At 46.7% G+C, this 22,809-nt stretch overlaps 1 protein-coding gene across 1 annotated transcript in view; it reads right to left on the reverse strand.

Moving 5' to 3' along the window:
* Nucleotides 1-22,809, reverse strand: part of LOC144173646 (DNA damage-binding protein 1-like) — a 113,094-nt gene that overhangs the window by 19,337 nt on the left and 70,948 nt on the right. The window contains exons 11-17 of the mRNA XM_077701981.1: nt 19,212-19,342; nt 16,212-16,396; nt 12,313-12,408; nt 10,041-10,169; nt 8,775-8,890; nt 4,234-4,398; nt 3,569-3,834 (exon numbers count right to left, since the gene is read on the reverse strand). Coding sequence (XP_077558107.1) covers nt 3,569-3,834; nt 4,234-4,398; nt 8,775-8,890; nt 10,041-10,169; nt 12,313-12,408; nt 16,212-16,396; nt 19,212-19,342 — 1,088 coding nt within the window. The remainder of the gene's footprint in view (nt 1-3,568; nt 3,835-4,233; nt 4,399-8,774; nt 8,891-10,040; nt 10,170-12,312; nt 12,409-16,211; nt 16,397-19,211; nt 19,343-22,809) is intronic.

A 22,809-nucleotide genomic window follows, 5' to 3' on the forward strand; every position in this document is an offset into this window, starting at 1 on the left:
CACCTCCCCTCGCGGCAACCCTGGTGTGATGCGACGCTGAAGGGGGTTCCGTTGGTTGTTTCTGTTGTGTCGATTAGTCGCATTGCGTGAAACGCGTAGTGAACGTGAATTGCGTTTCAATCACATCGTTGGGTTCCACGCAAGGGGATGCGGCACAAGCCCAAGCGCGGGTGGCTGTCGACTGAGAGAGCGGCCGGAGCACGGCAGTCCGCTTATATGCCCAGCGCACACGAACGAGAGGAGACCGCGGAGAGAGAGGGTACTGGACATGCGCACAGCGCGCAGTGCCGCGCGCAGTGCCACCCACCGGCAGAGTGAGGGTGCGCTGCGCCACGCGCCCGCAGATGTTGGCCGAGAGTGCTCGCTATCGGAGAGAGGAGAGGGGGTGAGTGGAGGAGAGACGCAACTGTGCGGACGCGGACATGACGACGCAGGAAGGACAAGGCCGCCGGCAAAAGATGCTCCTCTCAGTGTCGCATCTAAAAATATAGCAAAAAATATATTCCAACCCGGTGGTGGTGATGGAAAACTTACAGCATAAGTACCTGAAGCGCCTACGCTTTCGGAGGGCCTACGTGGAACCATATATAACCAGCAACTGTAAATATGCACCGAAACCCGATACGAGCAGATGATGAGTAATGATAAAGAGTTTCGGCGTTGTCGCAGCAATTGGATATAATAAATGCGCAAAGTCCAATTGGGCCATTTATGGCAGAAAAATCTCTATTTGTGTGCTGGAATCTCCCATGCAGCGTAGCCGCCATATCAACGAGATGACTGCCACTTGCAGTTCAACCAGAGTAGATATTTACGGTTACCAATGTAGCGCCTATAAATTGAGACATTGTAGACAGTAAAAAAACATCCAAATTAGGCCTTTCTCTTATAGCGTTCCACTGGCAGGGCTAGCCTTACCAGAACAACAGCATAAGAAGTGGGTTCGTCACTGTTACTCCTGGTTTGAAAACGAATATGGAGATGCAGGCTCTAACTCAGCCTATGCAGTTCATTGCGGAAAATATTGTGGGACAGGGTACAGTGAAAAAAATTCCCCCGCACCTCCCCGAACGGAATCGTGCAGAAATGCGAATGGATTGGGTGCACCGATGAGTGTGTTGCGAGTAATGGCGTAATTAATGACGAGAGTGTGAACGTAATCATTTATTCATCAGCACCTGTTTGTGTTATCGTTGTACCTGACGGCCACAATCACTGACTTGTGATCGCTAAAGTGCACGGTAAAAGGGTCTTTGAGAAGCATACGCGCGTCACAGTTTCGCGTAAAGACCAGATCAATGCCACTCCCGTGAATGGTAGTGGGGCACGTGTCGAAGCCGGCAGAGAGACAATGCATAGAATGCTTGGTCTGCATGTACTCGACCAGCCACCCGCCACTCTTCTTGCGCACGTCAACGTTGAAGTCGCCAACCAAGACTATGTGGTCAGAGGGTTTGGAGCGCACGCGCACACTTTCCATAGCCGCGTCCAGCTGCGCGGCAACGGCGTCTCGAGCCCCCGACTAAGAAATGCATTCGCATTTACGACGACGACGACGACGAAGGCAGAACTACGAGGCGCGCGCTCACGTGCGCTCGCGCTGGAGGAATGCAGGCGCACATTCGCATTTACGACGACGACGACGACGAAGGCAGAACTACGAGGCGCGCGCTCACGTGCGCTCGCGCTGGAGGAATGCAGGCACACGCCTGCCAACGGAGCAAGACAACCTCCGGCTAATAAATGCATTCACATTTAAAATCTGCATGTGGCTACGCGCGCACGAACGGCACGAAGTCAATCTAGCACACCTCTATCATCTTCAATATATACCCCATGCAGCGGCGTTCAAACTAGGGCCGAAGAGCTTGGAGCATTGTTCAGGTGTTTGTTTTTACCAAAGAAGAGTACACTCCTGGCTTCACTGCAGAGCAGAATCTACCTCTCCATACACAACTGCGTTTTAGCGTGCACACGTGAGGAGTCTGAATTTATCTCGCACCTTTTGGCCTCTGTGGTGGCGTATAAGCAAAGTCGAAACTGACTGGTGCACGCTGATTTCTGACGAAAAGATTGTCGAGGAAAGCTGGCCGCAATTTGATAACTTTTTTGCAAAAATGCAATCAATAATCCCATCTGTCATAAATATTATTGCGCCACAGCTTTTCGGGCGGTAATATTCTCTGTGCTAACGATGGTCTTGCCATGACAACCGTTCCACACCGAAGAGGCATGTCGTGAACGATTTAAAAGGAGTTTGTTGAAAGCTTCTTCTTAAGGGCACTTTTTCTGCCTACATACATGACAATGCCAAGGAACACACAATATTCTCGTTGAGGTTGCACAAAGAGTATTCCTGTAAACAATTCAAGCCTCCTGAGGTGGCCCACTGCTTCGACATTTCTCATTAATCTTCCCGTTGCCTTCAACACGCCAATTCTTTAAGAAAGGAAGTACTCAAGTGCTTCATTACATACTAATTTCTTCAGCAGACTTGATTCGGACACCTATCAGACGGACGTGTATATGGGGAGCAAGCGGTGAACGCTAGTGTTCCATATTCCGCAGGTTGCCTGGAGTACTGGAATTTCTTTAAATTACCTTAGTTCTCAGTGAATAAAATTGCATGACCGAGATCCCTATGAAGAACATTAGAAGTGTATGCTGCCCCTCGCTATTGATACCTGGACAAATACATGGATCAAAAGTCTGGTTATGTCAACAGACAATGAGTCCGATGAACAACCACACCAACACGTAGGATTCTCTGACGAGAACTCTTACAAAGGCTTCTAAGCTCCTAAACACAGGAGCTCCACCTCGTGGGTTTCACCCAATAGCTCTAAAACAAAAGAACTGCATTTTTAAAACATTGCTCAGTGAAGTTTTCAGCAATAAGAACGTATGCGTGTGAGGTTTTACTGAATAGTTTCAATTGTTATGCACCAAACGTACCTTCTCACACTCAAACAGCCCCCAATGACCCATTTGGAAACAGCTACAATACGTACGTTTTTGTAAATATGATTGCTGTCTTTAAGCCACTACCATTTTGTTACACGTTTAAGGAAGTTTACTGAAGTAAACTTGTGACCTGAAATAAATTTGAAAATAACAAACGACGACGCAGCAGCCAATACGAGTGGTACACGCAGTCAAGAGTCGGCGAATGGAATATCGGGGAGTTTGGTCGGCATGCATCTGTCGTGAAGCACCTTACCTTACAAAACCATTAGGTCAGAGACAAATAATTTAGGGAACTTGGCTAACCATCAAGAATAGCCGAGATGAGTGAAAAAGGGGACAACCTTTTGCGATCACACAGGTTAACTTGACTCGGCCTAACGATAGAAGAAGCACCCGCTTACTCTTAGCGGGGTATAAGATAACCTTAAGCGATCCCGAGCTGCATATACTTCACATATACTTCACACGGGGTGGATATACTTCAGGGGATATACTTCGCTGGATATACTGCGCTGGATATACAATACTTCACACGGAGTTGTTGGGGGTAATAGAGTACGGCCCCCAAGCAGCCGAAAAAAGTGGGGCCGCTTCCCCTCACCTCCTCAAACCTGCCCTCGAGGGGCTTGTAAGCGAGCAGAGACATGGAGCGCATGAGGTCCCCGACGAGCACGAAGTCCCCCTTGGCTCGCAGGTGCAGTGCCAAGATGTTGTTGAAGTGGCTGCACTCGTTGCGCAGCTCGCGCTCGGCGTTCCACTCGAACAGCCGCACCGTGCTGTTTACGGACGCCAGGAGCTTGCCGCCAAACTCGAGCAGCATATAGGGAGCACCCTTGAGCTCCTGCTCCGTTACCAGCTCCAGCTTGCCTGCGTTTTATGAGAAGTACAATCTTGTAGACGGTTATTTATGACGTAATGGGATGAGAGCTCCAGATGAGACATCAATACACCAGAAGAGTACGGTACGCAGTTTGAGTAAAGGAGGCGTTTCAAAGCTCGAACGAAACATTCCCACCTTTGGCCGCACAACCGTTGTGTGTAGTTCACTATACATTTGTGCATAAAACAATGTTTGCACTTTTTCTCTTATATCGCTTCAACGTAACCGTATTTGGGTAAAAGGTTTTCTGCTGTTATTTAAGAAGATATATCGCTGCACGTCATGACAATGAAACTGGTTGTTTCTTAGCGCCTGTCCTGTCCTTTTTGTAGTCCTCGTCCATTTTAGGCGCTAAAAGCATGTCGCAAAATTGTTTGACGGCTCACCATTTGCCCAACAGAAAACCGTGATGCGGCCGTGCTTTGCGTCAGGTTCGTCGGGCAGAATAGTAGCAGTACCCACAACATAGTAGTCGGTTGGGTCGTCACCGAGACGCGTGGATACGATGCTCATGGCATATTCATTGTCCCGGAAGCGATGGGCGTGCAGCACTGCACAAAACACAAACCGAGCGTTCAGCAACAGTTGAATGAATACTTAGGTATATTTATAAAATCCCTTATTCTCACTTCTAGTTTTCCTTCAAAGTATTAAGATTTTGGCAATATATAAAGCAGATTTAAACCTTCGTACTCCAGATTACACCTTTAGGGCTAGGAATAAAAGTTTCAACTTCCCGACAAAAGTTTTTGGCGGGAACAATGAAATTGGCAGATATATCTGAATATTCGTCAGTTGTATTATTCAAACAGTATATTATACTGTGCGAACTTCAACCACAATTTAAGTAGACAAGAACTTCTCAATTTTTGCGTTTTAGATGTTAGCAAAATGTAAAGCTGTTTTATCCCCCTAAGAATCATGCAGGCCTGACGTGTATTCAAAACTAAAGGCAAGCATAAACCTGCTCCTCCTTGGTACTAGCGGGTTGTGTTAGTGGAAGGACCGTGTGAGCACCAGGCCAGGCGCGCATGGCGTGAGCGCCACATCGATACGATCGGAAACTTTATTTCACTCAATTTTGCAACCATGTCACAGACAAACGTTATAAGCGGGGAACTTCGCAGAAAAACGTTATAACCGAGGAATTTAGTTTAGGCTTTTATTGCGGCTGCAGTAATCCTTACACGGAGCTATCTGCCTTCAACAGCAGCGTGCTCGTACCTTTTGGGGGTCGAGCTCTGCAGCGGTAATAACGATAGTTTGCTGGAGCTAGCAGGTTTTGCAGACACATATTCCTGGTAGACGTGGACGTGTTTCTTATAACTTAGTCACTACTGCTGCAAGCGATATTTGTGTTCAGTAAGTACGGCGTTTAGCTGCAGTTAACGGTCTAAAAATCACGCTTTTCTCCTGCACATAAAACGTGTAATTTTTGTTACCAATAAAATCAGTACATTTAATAAACAAAGCATTTTGAACACACTCGCTCTCGATATGAGCGTTCCGTCGTACATTTGACAATCCCTCGTGTGTTTGCTGTCCTTGAGTTGCCACTTTGTTAAAAGGAGGGTCCACCGATTGCCCGTCATTCGCATGACATGTACTACCCATTCTAACTTCTTGCGTTAATACGCAAATGAAATGTACTCATCTAAGATTCTTGTAATTCAACCGAAAGGCTTCACCAATCACTGCGTATAGCCAAGACACGCTAATATTCAGAAAAAAAATGCTGTTTCCCTTCTGAATAGCGTTAATAAATTAACAGGTAAGCGTATTCTTGTGCAGGAACTCTAGAATTTATCGGCCAGAATAAGAGCAAACCGTATAAATTTATGTTGCACGCGGATGAAGCTCCATTTTGGCGAGCACCGAACTAGGAGAACGCCAAAAATGTTCCTCCTTTTTGCAGCGGCCTCTTTCTATAAGGGCGATTTTCCGTGCAAGCCAGGTGAACTTTCCAAGCGTTGTAGTCCCACGCAAGGACCGAGCGCCAGGCCCGGTAGTCGCTTGTACCTATTTTATCTGTAATTGCCCGGCACCACCAATCCACACGAATGCACACGGTGCCTTCCAGAGCCACGGCGGACGCTCAACTCGCAACCGCCTGTGGCAGGACATGCCGCCAGACTCTTTCACCCCCGGCAATGTCGCAACGCGGCATGACGGCCGGGGCCCCGACAGATGGACAAGGGTCAGGGGCCCCTCGAAAGGGTAAAGGCAGCTTTCCAGCATGGATTCCCCTTTCAAGGGTCCGCCCTTAACCAGGGACGCCTGTACCCGCTAAAGAAACCGGTGGGTGTCCGGCGGTACCAGGATTCGAACCCAGTACCTCCCGCATACGAGGCGACTGCTGTACCTCTGAGCCATCGCCCAGTCCTCCACAGTCTTAGCTGGAGAAATGCTTTACCCATTTATAACCTCCCCCTGCTTTTGTGGAAGGTAATTTAGCCACAACTGCTGCACGTTTTTCAAGAAATAAATACCTGCACATTCGTTCGAACAGATTTTTGTCATAAGTTTTTATATGTTCGAGGCTAAATTCAAATCTGGTGTTCCGGCTCAGAATGTGGACGACAGTAGAGCTAGAAACGAAGGGGACGCGTGATGTCATCACGTACCACGCCTTCGCAGAGGCCGAGAATCTCTTACGCGCGCCTTGGAGCCCCGGGTGCGTTCGGCAGGCATGTGTGATCAGCAACATCCCGTTCGCACATCTGCCATCTGCTTCAATGCAGCAATGCCCCAAATAAAAGCATTCCAGGAACGCAAACACAGAAAATTGGACAAAGCTACTGTGGAGACGAGCGAAGTTATAATGACATGGTGCAGAGCTGACCTGCGGTGAACCGAAAACCACCACGGATGTCTTCGTACGCGCACTGGTGACATGGTCCATGGACTGGCTTGACTTTTCTACCGCTCTCTAGACAATGCGTAATATCCACAATGGTGAGGAAGCCACCAAGTGGCCGCTGCTCGTGACACAATGGCGTTTTGTAGAGTGAGCGCCAAGGGAAGCGGAGCGTATATTGCCCGCATAACATTCCCACCTATCGCTCGTGTCCGCTAGAAAGGGGACACCACGTAAACAGGTAGGGCCTGCATCGGTTCGTTGGGCTGCGCAGTTACCTTTGCTACAAATCGGTTCGTTGGGCAGCTGAGCAAACCGCCTTGGTACTCTATGAGCACAAAAACAGACCAGAATTTTAGAGCAGCTTGGTTTTCGGCTAACTCAATGGAAACAGATCCCTACACACGAAGCATTCAAGCTACTGTGCAGAAAATGTGGACACCACTATTGCTGAAGGAGAAAAGGCTATTAAAAGGAGAGCTTGCAATTAGTGGAAAAACACCTTATACCCTTCCCCTGAAACTTTCCAATAGTTTCGCTGGCTATAGTTCGTAAGGGTGTAAGCCAAACCTGTTTAAACATACGTCTGAATTGAAGTATTTCGAGGGTGTATAACAACTAACCAAGCTTCACTGAATTAACGCCGCGAATGCTGTTGTTTACACCAAATTTGCCTGGCGTTCTCTATTCGCAAGGTTAAGGTTCATAGAACTTCTCAAAGCCAGAACAGCGACTCCCATTCACGACCAGCGGCGACTGCTTTTCTGATAGAGGCGAAACGCAAAAACGCCCGTGTGTTCGAGATTTCGCGCACGTTAAAAAACCCGAGGCGGCAAAAACTAATCCGGAGCCTTCCACTACGGCGGGCCTCATCGCCTGTGTAGCGTCGCCGCGTTAAACCCTACAATCAATCAATCAACCGTTCGCGACCATTCGCGCCCCAGCTCTTGCTGGCGCTTTCAATTGCCGGCGTCTTCTTCCGGAGACCGCGCTACTTTACTTAATTTTACCGAACATTTGAGGAATGACCGCAAAGCACAATCGTATCTCTATGCGCGCTCCTCCGAACCATTTCGGCGGCACGCGTTCTTTAATTTGCAGATTCTTCTTTTCCCCTCCATGCCACCGCCCACGTGTGCCTTGCACTTGATCTTCCCCTCCTTTACTACGCTGGACGAGTGCTTTGCTCTTTCCCTCCCCCTTACAAGACTATGCCCTCTCGACAACGCTGAGCTCGCGCTACAACGCCTGGTGCCATGAAAGCATTCACCGACAATCGCTTCGCAGTTAAACATTTAGTAGCCTTCCACTTTGTGAGTAAGGATGACGTGCGAAGCTGGGAGTACGAGCAGAGCTCGAGACAGAACACGTTTATTTGTAATTTGTGCTTGGGCATACTTCTGGCTTTTATTAAACTAGGGAAGACTGGAGTTTTATTTTCGCGGACAAACATAGGGATGTCCGTTACGAGCCTGCACCATAGGCATCTTACTGTCTTTGTAGCACACCAACCCAAATCCCTCAAAAACGCAGGACAGCACCCATATCACACAGGGCCACAAGACATGTTCTTGTAAGACTCCGAACGGCACAACGGGCAGGTCCCCGTTGAGGGCGTCAACCCTGACTGTGCCTGCACACCCCACTAACAACTCCAAGCCCCACCCGTGCACGCATAACTAGCAACCGATGACTTGCTCGTCCTTAGACGCGGAAGGCACAGGGAAAAGTATTGCTCCAGAAGCGCTTCAAGCTTGACGGCGAAAGCACCGGAAAAAAAGCCTAAACGAGAGTCTTTTCAGACGGAAATGGAATACGCAAGATCTGGTGCGAACCATTCTGTGTCTATGGTGATTTATCTCCGCACGGTTCATGTGGATGTCGAGGCATACAAAGCTGCGCTGTAAAAACAAGGAAATGCGAACATTTTGACTGACACGTCATGGCCACGTAACGTTTCCCCGTGTTTAGATACTACTTCGTCTTTGCAATACGCACCAATCACCCAGTTTTAGGGTTACTTCTGTCATAATTACACCAAAAACAATGAGGATGGTGAAGGGTGACTACCTTCAAAGGTGTGCTGGTTGATGATGAGGAGATTGTGCACCTCGACCTCCTGGCCGAGCCGCTCACTCGTGGTTCTACTGGCCCCGACAATGTGCAGGGCCGAACTGCTATGCGAACTGCAATAAACCATACATGAACATGGATTGCATTTAAAAACACAGGGTATAGGAAAAGGTGCACGAAAAACGCATTTAAACGTGATTCGTGCTTCTTTCCCCGTGGAAGGCAGACGTTTGTGCTCCAGAAATCGCTCTTACATGAAAGAAGCCAAACAAACATCCCCTGAAGTAGCAGTAATATAATTGCTATTCGCGCACAATTCCAGCAGCTTTACACTGCGTACATGCCAACGCCATAAGGTTAGTAGCGGTGGTTAAACCTGATCTTTATTACGGATGGACCTCGAGATCGATTGCTATCTCCTGATCACAACAACAATTCGTCACATCTAGGTGCGGGAAAACAACAAGGCAAAAACAAGTCAAAAGGAAACGAGGGCAACATTTGTGCAGCAGCATCATTTATACAAAGCAAGCACGGACGAAGTATATGACTTATATTTTGCATATAGCTGACAGCAACTACGCAGGGTGGAGGAATAGGTGCGCTTGCCAGCTTACGTCACATAAGTTAACCGAAAAAGCACGTTTTCAACATAAAACGTGCGGCGCAAATATAAAGTTCTTCGCCGATTTCCGTTCCTGCGAAGTACAGGTGTGTCAGGGAGCTTGCAGCTACGCGATGATGCTGGCTGCAAAGTTACAGTAGGATGACGAGCAGTAACCGATGATCCAAAGCACACTTGCAGTCACACATACCAATGTGCGTTTACAGGCACCTAGATCAAACGGAAACCAGCACTATAGTCACCGACCCTGCAAGCACTGTGCCTAACTCACACAAGGAGAGGAATAGGAATGTGTGAACTCCTGAAGGCAAAAGGGTGATGGAAACTAACTGGACCATTTTTCCAGCTACTGCAGCAACCACTAGGCCCACTGGAGTACAATCTGTGTCTGAGTCAATGTCGAATTACGACCACAACTACGGACTTCCACGCAGCTTTCTGGAGCACACATTATATGCCTTATCCCACTCCTCGTCCGCCTCCTTCAATTTTGCGTAGTATTAGACCTCCACCCGGCTTGCCCGCCCTTCGCCGGTTCAGCGCGAATGTACATCTTGAAAGGTGAGTGTACATCACCTTGTCGGGGATGAAAATATTCTAAAGAAAGAAGAAGCTTTGAATTGAAAGAAGCGTGACACCTGTACGTGAAGCTTTGCGCCAGCGTGCTAGCACTGGGCCGCACGGGTGCAAGGCCTGCACTGCCTTGAATGTCTTGGCGGACCGTGATCACTCCGAACGTCTGCGTGGCTCCCTGGTGAGCTATTCTCCTGCAAACAGCAGTTGCCGTTGTCGGTCATTATTTAAAACCATACTCACGACACCACTTAAGCAAGCATCAAACTGTGAAAATATTGGCAAATTTATAATTTATAAGCGGCGGTGCTGGAAGATAAATACCTTACCGGTGATAGATCATCAATTTTTAACCGTGAATCAAATATAATAACAAAGACTTATGGCAAATTATTATCAAATCCTTGTTAATAGAAACATCATAGTAATATTTCCTTCCGAGATAAGCACAAGCGTTGCACTTCCGGGTGTGATGCCGAACATTAATAAAGCGGACCTATATGCCACGTCCCACCCTTGAAACATCGTTACAATTACTAATAGACCTTTATTTAATGAACGAATTCTTTTAATAGACCCAAAGACATCGTATAACGAAGTAACAAATTACTGTTTTTACAAAAATTTCTGCACTGCTGTAGCTTCAATTCAAACGGTTGGCGACGAAATCCGCGGTTGTTCTAATTAGGCTATACAGACGCCGAACTGTGGGATTCCCTTACAGTTGCTCAAAACAACCCAAAGAGGGCTCGAAGCGAACCAGTAGATGGCTAATGCGGAATTCCGGACAAGCTGGCATTGCACCGCTGACGAGTAAAGCCCAAAAATTACACAAGGGACGAAGAAGGACAAGCGCTTGTCTCTGTTGTCTGTTGTCCCTTGTGTGAGTTTTGCGCTTTACGCGTCAGCAGGTGGCGCAGGATGCACAAAGGGAGCGGCGGACTTGAAGCCATAACGGATGGAATCTGGCATTATCATCTATGTAATTTGTGTGTTGATACCGCGCACACCTAGAGAAAAATAATTTGGGCAGCCACGATTTTACAAGTAGTATGTTAAAACGTTCATGTTGGGTGCGAAAATGTAAAAAATCGGAAATATTAGGACGAGGTGACAGAAGAGGGAAACAAAACCTTTGACAATCACTTTCACGAAAGAAGGCTACGTCGAGAATGTTTTATGAATGTCGGCAAGGTATTTTTCTGAGGGGAAATCAATATGGACACAAAAAAACCTGAAAAGCGGCTGCTATGACCAAAGTATCTTGATAACTTGCAGTAGTACCGAAAGATATATCTTTCCAGTTTATATTGGGTATATGTTTATTAACATTAATATATGTTTATTTTCTATATATTGGGACCTATTAGTTGGACGTGGCGAGAAGGAGTGTAAAAGCGGTGACAATTAAAGTGGCTTCACCTGAATGAAAAGTGGGAGTTGGAGAGAAGTGAGGGGGTTAGAAAAAAGCGTATTCGCTGCAAAAGCAACAGCATAGCGGGTTTAGACACATCCTAAATTGGGACTGGAGCCTGATATGCGTCAATAAAAGAAGCTGAACCTTTAATACTTGTTAGTTTGAATTTTGAAAAACTTTGTATCAGAAGTCGGATAAAGGCGGCGAGTGAACCACGTATTGTATATATTCAAAAGCTAACAGTAGCACACGCATAATTACAACGTTTCGGACATGCCCCAGCACTACAAGGTTTTTTCACACCTATTGCCGGTTCTATCGGTAACATTTTTTTTGTTGTTGCAGAATAGGATTTCATATCAACTATATTTTAATACAATTTTTCGCTTGGCCTATTATCTAAGAAATGCAGTTGAAACCTACATTTGACGACTGGTAGGTTACAGCGCAAAATACTAATTCATGAAACATTAGCTGACAACATTTCACATAATGCAGTATATCACCACCTCGCCCTCCCCCTCGTTTTGCTGTAGTTCATTTGTAGCAAGCCTGGACATTTATGCATATGTGTAGCGGACACTGGCTCTCCCTTGTTGCGTTCATACGTTTACTGTAATCTCTATCATGGCCATTGCGTAAAATGCCCCTAAATTGAAAATTTGATGGTGCTGTGTTGAAATCCCGAGTACTGGCAACGACTTCAAAAACACCTCAATTTGTTGTGTCTTCTTGGGAGCGGTCCTCACGCATGGCATCTGAAGAAAGCATGTGTTACTTAATCTACAAGTAATACCATGTACCCGTCAGCCCTTTTGCAGCCCTTTTCCAATGCTCAGGCTTGAACTCTAACGGTCCTATAAAATTACCGTGCCATTCTCGTTTTGCAGAGGCCAGCAACACACAAAGCAAACACTCGCCTCGGCTGCTCTCCGAGAGGCACCGTGTGGATGTGGAGCTTTTGGATTTCATCAACGGTCCCGATGAGGAGGCTGCTGTCACTGGCGAGGGCGAGGCTGCAGATTCAAATATCCGTGAGTCAAGACGAAAAAATGACGCTTACAGTGAAGAACTAAAAACAGTACAAATATTGTGCGATACACGGCCGTGGCTAAGACAAGGGCACACCCCACACCGGGATGGTGCTGAAGTGAAGAATGGAAAATCTCGAAGCGAAGACCCCACAACTTTGTTGCTTACCGCATTTCAGAAGAGAGTAGCACGTGGGGTAGGGAAGGACGTGTGTGCTTCCACTACTGTCTATTATGTGCCCTATAGGTGTGAAATGGGTGCAACAGCTTAGTTATTAGCTCACATGTGACTTCACTGTGCCCAAACGAAAACTGCGAAATAAGATAAACCGTCAATGATCTGCTAAGGCGGCATTTGTTGAACGCTTTAGATTGCACCATCACGGCATCTAAATGTTTTTTATCCGCAGCTAGTCTGTCATGACAACCCCACCTGCGGCCTGGATGCAGATGCGGCGCCGTGCAAATGTGCTCACTACACTATTGATGCAACGGTTGTCAAACTTCGTCGCCCTGACACACGTTCCGCACTAAAAGTGGTGGCATCCTTCGGCCTTTTGATGCAAGCAATGAAATGAAAGCTATTTGTAGCTCATGGGCATGCTGATGTCGTTCCCATTACTCTGATCGGCAGGCGTGAAAGCCCCGGCTAAGGAACCCGGGGAAACCCGGAAACCCGGAGGAAACCCGAAGGAAACCCGGCTTCGCTCTAAGGTTTTAGAGCGAAGCTTGCCACGCGTATTTGGCGAGGTTCGCTCACTAGAAAGGTCTCGCCGGAGCAGGCGCGACCAAAAAGTATCTCGGTGCGATTGCGTTGTTGCCGTGGCTGCCGAGCGCCTCCCGCCCCCCCCCCCCCCACCTGGTTTCCACTCCGCCACTCCGCGGCATTTGGTGGCGTCAGCGCCCAAAACACAACCACCAGGTTTGCATCAAGGGGTTGTGTCACCATTAGGAGCGCATACTGCTTGGAAGCATAAATGGCCTCAATGGGTTTTAAGGATGATAGCCTTTCTTGGGCTACCTAAACCCAGAAATTTTGGTCTGTCTGTCTGTCTGTCTGTCTGTCTGTCTGTCTGTCTGTCTGTCTGTCTGTCTGTCTGTCTGTCTGTCTGTCTGTCTGTCTGTCTCTCTGTCTGTCTGTCTGTCTGTCTGTCTTCCTGTGACTGGATTCAGCCACCCGGACCAAGTGAAACGAAGTCTGCGCAATGGTCTTACATCGTCACAGTCAAATCTGAATGTCTAAGCCTGGTTTATATGTTCATACTTGCCAACATTTTTGAACAAGAACAACACATTACCCAAATATAAGAGAGGACATCAATACATAAGTGGTATTTGCAGTGGTACTCTATTACAAAATTATGAATGCTTTGTTTTTGCTAAATGAAATACTACATCTACCGCAGAAAAAAAATTAACACTGTACTCTGCTGTCGTCCGCGCCACTATAGCTTCTGGTGGCATTTTAACAATTAAAGCGGAAACAGTTACGAAAGGTTTCACCAGATAGCTTCCACGTTCTGCTTGGAACGCACGTGGACTAAATCAACGCGGTTCTATAAACGTTGAAGTAGGGCGCCTCAATTCACGCGCGTCTCCACCTTACGGCAGCGTTGACATCGAGGCCCCCCGGCCTGGAGCAGTAGAACGCGGTAAATTCAAATTGACTGCAGCAAACATATAGTGAGTTTAACTTGGGAGGAGCGTGATGCAAGAGGGACAACATGGTAGGTGAGCGGGAAAGCGAATGGAGGAATTTACATGGCAAATGTCGACAAAGACTGTCGTCTTTTGTCGACATTTGCGACGAAAAGAGCAGATACGCGGATATTTTCTTTCCGAACGAAAAATGGCCATTCGAAAGATAGACAAAATCAAACAGAAGGATAGACACAAAGACAGATAACACAGAAGATAGAGAAAAAATGGAAATTTATCGGCCCATACTCATGCTCGTCTTCTTAATAAAGCAGTGGAAAAAGTTATCGTTATTTTTGAATGCGTACCTTGAAAACTCTGTCATTCTCACAAATGTTCAGTTGGGATTCAGAAAAGCCTATCCGAATCGCACAGCTATTTTGACCTTTGTAGATGCAGTGAGGAAATATATAGACAATTGTTTTTAGCGGCAGGAATCTTTATAGACTCAGCTAAAGCATTTTATTCCTTGAACCATGCACTTAATAAAGCAAAAAAATAGCGTTACGGCAATAATGAAACTACTTTGAGCGACACAGAAATTTATTTTAAAGATAGACAAAACAGAGTACATTTTGCTAAATCCCCTATCAGACGTTGTAACTATAAATCTACGAGTTCCTCAAGGATCCTACCTTGAACCTCTATTGTTTTCTTGTACAGAAATGGCCTGCGTTTTCAGCTAGTTCACGCCATCCAGGTGCTTTTCGCCGGTGATACAAATGCTTTAATTTCCGACCACGATAAGAGGGCCTTAATTATGAACGCTAGTGAAGAACCAAAATAATTGTGTTTGTGGTGTACAGCTAGTGCCATTCAACTTAACCCTCAACAGACAGTTCACATCGTATTTCACTCAAAGCTACACGCGTTGGAGATCTACCTCCTGTTATTCAGAATTCTGGATGATAGCACGCACCAACAACACAAAATGTTAACTATTGTTATTGATAATCCCTTAAACTTCACTCATCAAAACGCTTAATCATAAACAAGTCGTCTTATGAATTGCATGTACATGCGCGATGTCGACATTTCTTTACTCCAGACATGTGAACATATGCCATAAATCCGTACACTGAAATCATAAATTATTGTATCGTAGTCTGGGGCTGCACATATAAAACACATTAGTTGCCTATTTTTCTGTTACAAAAGCGAGCCCTTCGAGTAGTTTTACCTTGTTCAAGTAACAAAATATTAAACATGTTTAAATTTTTTGATGTATTCAATGTACAAAACTTAGAGACATATACCATTGCTCAACTGATGTTCCAAATTATTCATCGAAAAATAAACAAAAACACAGTGTGCCTGCAAGCTTCCCAACAAACCACTGATACCATCCCACAACGCCTTCTCTTTCCTAATATTCGAACCAGCTATTGAAAAACAAACTAGAATTTGTGGGAGAAACTTGCTGGAACACTTTGTTTGCCGGAACTCTGAACCTTGCTTCGTTTGTATTGTTTAAAAAAACGTTGCAAGCAACACCTTACTTCTGAAAATTACAACTGAAAGCGTAATATTTGTTCCTCCTTCTTTCCCTTGTTTTCTTTTTCGCTATAATTACCACTGCCAATTTGTTGTAAAAGTTCGCGACTATTTGTTTGGGACCCTTTGACAACATTGTTGGGTGCTTGTGTACATTGTATAGGTGTCTTTTTTGGTTGAAATAAATGAACTTCAAAATAAACTTGAAACACCGTGGCATCATTCCACTCCACGCAAACATGAAAAATAGGATCCGGCTGAGGCAAGATCATGATAGCGCTGGTTTTTAGCCGTGTCTTTCATGCTAATCTTTTTTGCGCGAGTAAGAAGGTCAAATTAGGCACAAAAGGGGCCGTAATTATGATGTTGATATTTTCGGGAGAGCAGCGTTTTCTGCTCATCACATTACCGAGGACATGATTTCGCTACTTGCGGTGAACAGTAGTGTCATATTAGGTTCATTAGCACCATGGAAAAAAATGGGAAGTCATGATGATGGTATAGCTCTCCCTTGCCAACAGATGCACACGGGAATCCAAATATTTCACACATGCCTCTGCAATGCTTGAAGCATAAAAGCAGCTTTGGCGATTCACCTGTCCGGATAGCCTTCCGAGTTCAGGGCGCACATGTGGTTGACCTCTTTGAGGTTCACGTTGGAGAAGACCAGCTTGTGGTTGACTGAGTAGATCACTGTCGGACGGTCCGAACACGCGAACACGCTGGTCGTCGAGAGCGACTTGAACGCCTTCAGCAGCGTCGGCTGGGTGCCCAGCTTCACCTATGAATACAATGCAACACAGTTGTCCCCCACACGTCATTTCAGTACAGACTGCATTCTAACCGGCCTTAGTGACCCAATATGTCATCAATTTAAACACATTGAAGTTGACCAGTGCGCATGCTCATCACAATTTGAAGATTGCATTTTTATTTTGTACGCCAGGAATGGTGTATGAAAATACTTTTTAACAACAAAAGAGCTACATTTCGGCATGTAAATTTTTGTGGTATCGTTTGAAGCGTCGGTAAAAAATGAGGTGGATCCTTCTTTCATAGAAATTGTTAAACACGACCGTAAAGTGTGCCTTCACATTAACATTTGAATGTCAATTGTGCATCGACATGAACTTGCACATGCCTACTTAAATTTCCGCGGTATGGTACCGTTGGACACATCAACATTAGGCGCTGAATTACACGCGCCGGAGCATTGCGTAAATCTGACTGAAACCCCAGGCGCCCGCAAACCATGCGAACGAAACCGAACGGGTTGTCAGCGAATCTTTTGGGGAAGTCACAGTACGCAACAGTGAAAGGAGCATGATTTGTGGTTCGGCAGCAGGCTTGTGGGAGCGCTTGGCGAGCGACGTCCTGTTGGCGGGTCACTCAGGCAAAGGTGCGACCACATTGGTCCTGCTCCGTGGCGTGTCCGCCAGACGCTTGCGTTGCAACGAGCTAAGATTTTGGAACTCGACGTCTGCGTTCACAATCTGAGCGGCGTTCCACAAAGGGGGTGAACGGGTAAACACAACAGCTTCCGCTCCTACACGCTGCCCTGTCGAGGCGCCAACTATAGGCGCTCATTAGCGTCATGACGCACTACTTCGCTTCACCTCTCCTAGATGGCAGCACCATCTGAATGAAAAAGGTAGCGAGAAGGACATAAGGCGCCTTCGTACCGCTACCCGTGCATTACTTCATGGGTCAGTCCGTTCTTTTCCGTTCCGCACCTCCTGTCCCACCCAGATTGATCGTGGGCTTCCAACCCAGCACCGACGCGCAAATGGAACATTTTCTGGTGATGTCATTTCCGTGACTGATATGACGTCGGTGAGGTTTGTGTACCGCGGCATAAAACACTTTCGTGTTAAAAGACCTTAAAAGTAACTTTTAATATTGGGTGTTAGACTTTTTACGCTCGTTATTGACAATAGCTTACATTATTGGTAGCGGCAAACAAGATTTCTTGCCTTGAATATGCGAAAATCCGTGAAACAAATCCACTCTTCTACCCCAACGTATGTACTTGGGTTTTTTTAAGAAGAAGGCGGCTGTAATCAAAAGCTATTACTTAGACAATTGTTAAACTAAGCCCTTAGCGGCGATATACATTTTGCCCAATAGCTGCGTATTAACTGCAAGCAGTAAATGGAAAATAATTTCTGCGAAGCAGTACCTGTCAGACCCTCTCAGTGTTCTTTCCGGTGAAGCCACTTTACTCGGCGTTGCTCCAGCGTTCTTTTTCTCCACCGCCAACCCCTCTTTTACAACTGTTAGTCCCTTACCAGGACCAATGCCTCTTTTACAATTTGCACAATCCGCTGACAACGGCAGTAGCGCCGTTATCTGATGATTGCGGAGAATCAACAGCAGTGCGAATTCGCGTGAAAAATGACCGAAAGCCGAACGTGAACGTTTAACGTTGACGTCAAACGGCCAAATCCCACCTGTCCGGTGCCATAAGTGGTGGAGTCGAATTCATTAGTGTGCTATGCAAACATTAAGATGCTACGACGCGGGAGCGAAACAAGCAGCTCCCTATTTTTCCGCTAGAATAAAGCTCGGGCCCATTCAAGTTTCATTCAACTAATTAGCTAGGAAGCATGCTCAATCGCACAATCCTAACAAAGGTGTTTTGTTTCGCAGGTTATCCTTCAGAGAACGGAAGAGCACTAGTTACGAGATTGACAAACAGCAACACTCGGAGAGCAAGCGCCGGAGTGCAAACAGCAACACCGCAGGGCTGTACGCACAGTCACTGACTATGGGACCTCTTTCTGAATATCTTGTACATGTATATTCAGCCCAAATAAACCACTTCTGAATTCTTAACACAGTTGAACACATTTTAAAACCTTGATCACCTAAAATGGCGCTTTGCAAAAAAGATCCACTTACGGTTCTCGCAAACACGCGGTTCAAACTACTGATGACAATTCGGAAGGTGGTAGACACTTTATCGGGTTATGAATAATGTGTGTGCCCCTATGGTTCAGTCTTATCTTCCTTCGTCTCGTCGTTTGCGCTATTTTTCTTAGTCTAACAGTGTGTGCCCCCAATTCTGTTTCTGAGGGCAGATGTGTGCTCCCCAAATCCTGTGTTACTGAGGGCAGCCATTCATTTAGAAGAAGAGTTAGTGCAGCCGCTGTGTTATTTTATATCTATTCTCGGTCGGATATTTCTACAATCTTTCAGGTTCCCGTCCACAAGTGCACGTAGCAGTACCTGAAGGATTGCCGACGTGTATACCCTGTTTAAGTTTTGCCTCAGTTCTCAGACTGTGTATAAAGCACCCACATATCGTCCATATAGCGGCCAACTATATCACGTAACTGCGGCAGTTACCGAGACGAGACAAACATATTGCCGATGGCTAACTTTTTGTCTTTTGGGATTTTGAAATAAGCTTTTGGGCTTCAGCGTTTTCATTTCCCGAGAAATGAAAAAATGCATGAACTGAAATACGGAAGACATAAATTCAATTTCCACAAAAGAATAATCGTGCTTTGTTTAGAGAACAAAACCGTGGAGTCATTATTCTTGCTTTAGCCGACAGCTAGGCAATGACAGACCTTGGTTGCTCTCCCACGTACCTTTCTCTTGTCGAAGAGGGAGCCTATCCCGACATCGACAAGGAAGTAGACGAGGGAACCGTCACCGAGAGAGCACAGCAGGTAGTTATCCCCCTCGAAGGCCATCAGCAGCACAGACCGCGGTATGATATCTGCGCCGAGGCATTTATCCCATTCGTAAGGTGAACGCCTTGAATGCCGCCTTCTGCGAAAAAATTAAGCCCAGCTCCACCTAGGGTTCCTCCATATAGCTCCCGCAGGGAGCTGAGAGTTGCGCGACCCTTTTCCACGCGCCGCGTGATGACCACTCCGGTTATCTATGCCCCGCAGAGAAGCCCCCACTACGGCTGCGGCGCACACACCGACGCGGGCGGCACCACGTCCCGCCCAGGAACAGCTGCAGCAGCAGCGTGAGCGACATCGCAGGAATGCAGCGTAGGCGCCGTAAAGGCGCCGCCGACCGAAGCGCCCCCACCGCGCGTCGGCCGCCGTCGGAAGCGTGGCGGCGAGGCTCCTACACTCGCGACGGGCGGCTTTCCCGCAGCTATCCGGATAACAAGATGGCCGGTGTTCGCGCAACTCTTAGCTCCCTGTGGGAGCTATATAGAGGAACTCTAGCTCCACCCAGTGTCAAATCTGCTGAAACAGCGGGGCTCTGGTTCTCTTGTGCTTATTAGAAAGTGAAAGGGCGCTTTGCCGAATACGGCAGCGCGGTCGGCGCGAAAATTGTAGGGTTCGCGCAAAAAAATCGGCAGCTAAACATCAGCGGCAGGACGCTCCCTCCCCGAGCGGGAGAGAGAGAAGCTGCGTCTGCGACAGCACTGCGCCCTCTATCGGTGGGTCTGAGAACCGGGTTCTGCGAAGCCGCCGGCAGGACGGGGAACCTGCTTTCACCCCACCGGGACGCACCACCTCCAGCAGACGGGCAAGGCTCAGCCTACAACCGCTCCGCTGTTAAAAGCGTCGTTGCTGTTGTGCAGTGAAGAAAATGGCCGTCGCTGCAAAGGCCAAATAAACAACAAACAAGTGTGATCCAGCAGTATTTTAACCCCGGCCTCCACACCAGCAGCTCGATACAATGCGAACTGGGCCGCCCCAGCACGTTGCAAGCAGTGGAACAAAAGTTGTTCTTGTTTAGCGTTTTGGTTTTAGTTGCTTGTTTCTTCGTAGCACGTGCCCACTTCGAAGATCTTTAATCCGGAGTTTGGAGGGCTCCTGTGCACAACACTTACAAAATTCGCAAAACTGAGAATTCTAAACGTAAATTGTTTTACGTAAAACGCAAAATTTCTAGAATGATGCGCTCCGCATGACCACTAGACTTGATGGCCCGTGAGTAAAACAGGTGCACACAACCTACGCGGAACCATGATTCTAGGGAATCTGTGCGCGTGCTAGTATGCTTGGTGAAGTTATTTGCGCCGTGGGACAAAAAAACAAGAGACGCAACAACTGTGTACCAGAAAAGAACTCAGTCGACGTAGCTCGGGCAAAAGGGCAAATGGATGAAACCAAAGAGAGAGACTCAAATACGATGAGTTATAAATATAACTAAGCTTTTCCCCTTCACTGCACGTAAGAAGACTTACGTGCCCCGAAGAATTTTTTAACTGTCTAGAGCTCCAACATGGCATTCGAGTTGGGCGGCTGAAAACTTGGAAAGACTGGGTCGATCACAAAAAACGGCGTCATTGTAAAACGGAGCAGGGTGACAACACGGTGGGTCTTTATTCTTAAGAAAGTTTCGGTGCAGCGTTTGTTGCCTTTGCGTACGCTAAACGCTAAACATTTGCGTCACGCTACGTAAACAGCGCGAGGGGAGTTTTAGTAGAGCGCCTCTACTCATCATCATTATCATCAGCCATTCTACGCCCACTGCAGGGCAAAGGCCTCTCCCATTATTCTCCTATTACCTCGGTCCTGTGCCAACTGCGACCAATTTATCCCCGCAAACTTCTTAATCTCATCTGCCCATCTAACTTTCCGCCGCCCCCTGCAACGCTCGCCTTCTCTAGGGATCAACTCTGTTACCCTTATGACCAGCGGTTATCTAGCCTTCGCAGTACCTGCCCTGCCCACGTCCATTTCTTGTTCTTAATCTCTACTAATATGTCCTTAACACGTGTTTGTTCCTTGACCCACTCCGCTCTCTTCTTGTCCCTGAATGTTAACCCTATCATTTTACGCTCCATTGCCCGCTGAGTCGTTCTCAATTTAAGTTGAACCCTCTTAGTGAGCCTCCAAGTTTGTGCCCCGTATGTGAGTACCGGTAAGATGCAGCTGTCATACACTTTCTTCTTCAGCAACAATGGTAGGCTGCTATTTATTATCTGGGGATGCCTGCCATATGCACCCCGCCCCATTCTGATCCTTCTAATTATATCTGTCTCATGGTTGGGATCGGGGGTCACAACTTGGCCTATGTAGATATATTCGCTTACCACTTCCACTGCCTCGCCACCTATCTCAAACCGCTGTGCTCTCCCGAGGTTATTGATCACTGCTTCAGTTTTCTGCATATTATTTTCAGGCCCACGGTTCTACTGCGTTCGTCCAGTGCGGAAAGCATGATTTGCAATTCGACCCCCGAGTTACTTATCAAGGCAATCTCATCAGCAAATCTGAGGTTACTGAGGTATTCTCCATTAACCCTTACTCCCACCTGTTCCCAATCCAACGTTCTGAATACTTCTTGCAAACATGCTGCGAATAACATCGGAGAGATTGTGTCTCCTTGTCTGACACCCTTCCTTATAGGTATTTTACTGCTCTCCTTATGGAGGATGAGGGTATCTGTGGACCCATTGTAGATATCCTATAGTATTCCTACATAATGCTCATCTACCCCCTGGTTCCGTAATGGCTGAATGACTGCTAGGGTTTCGACCGAGTCAAATGCTTTCTCATAATCTATGAAGGCTATATATAGGGGTTCAGTATACTCAGCGCACTTCTCTATCACCTGATTGATCGTGTAGATATGGTCCATTGTTGAATAACCTTTACGGAACCCTGCTTGTAATCTAGGTTGACTGAAATCTAATGTTGCAAAAATTCTGTAAGCGATTACCTTTGTAAGTGCCTTGTAGACGACTGACAGTAAGCTGATCGGCCTGTAGTTTTTCAAGTGCTTTATGTCGCCTTTCTTATGAATTAGGATGATGTTCGCGTTCTTCCCAAATTCCGGTACCATTGCGGTCATTAGGCATTGCGTATACAGGTTTGCCAGTTTTTCAAGTAGAATTTCTCCGCCATCCTTCAAGAGGTCTGCTGTTATCTGATCCGCACCAGGTGCTTTGCCCCCTTTCAATTCTTTCAAAGCCTTCCTTACTTCTTCGGTTGTTACTGGTGGGATGTCTATCTCCTCTGAGCTACTGTCTCGTTCGGCATTATCTTGGATGTCCCGGCTACTGTACAGATCCCTGTAGAACTCCTCGGCCACTGTGACTATTTTATCCCTATTTGTGATGACACTGCCTTGCTTATCTTTAAGTGTATACATCTGATTTTTCCCCACGCCAAGACGCCTCTTCACAGCTTTCAGGCTACCTCCGTTCTTTACGGCGTATTCGATCCTCTCCATATTATACTTCCATATGTCAGCTGTCTTACGTTTATT

Source organism: Haemaphysalis longicornis, unplaced genomic scaffold (assembly GCF_048455015.1).
Source record: "Haemaphysalis longicornis isolate Haplotype H1 unplaced genomic scaffold, Haemaphysalis longicornis Haplotype H1 scaffold_3, whole genome shotgun sequence".
Taxonomy (NCBI): domain Eukaryota; kingdom Metazoa; phylum Arthropoda; class Arachnida; order Ixodida; family Ixodidae; genus Haemaphysalis; species Haemaphysalis longicornis.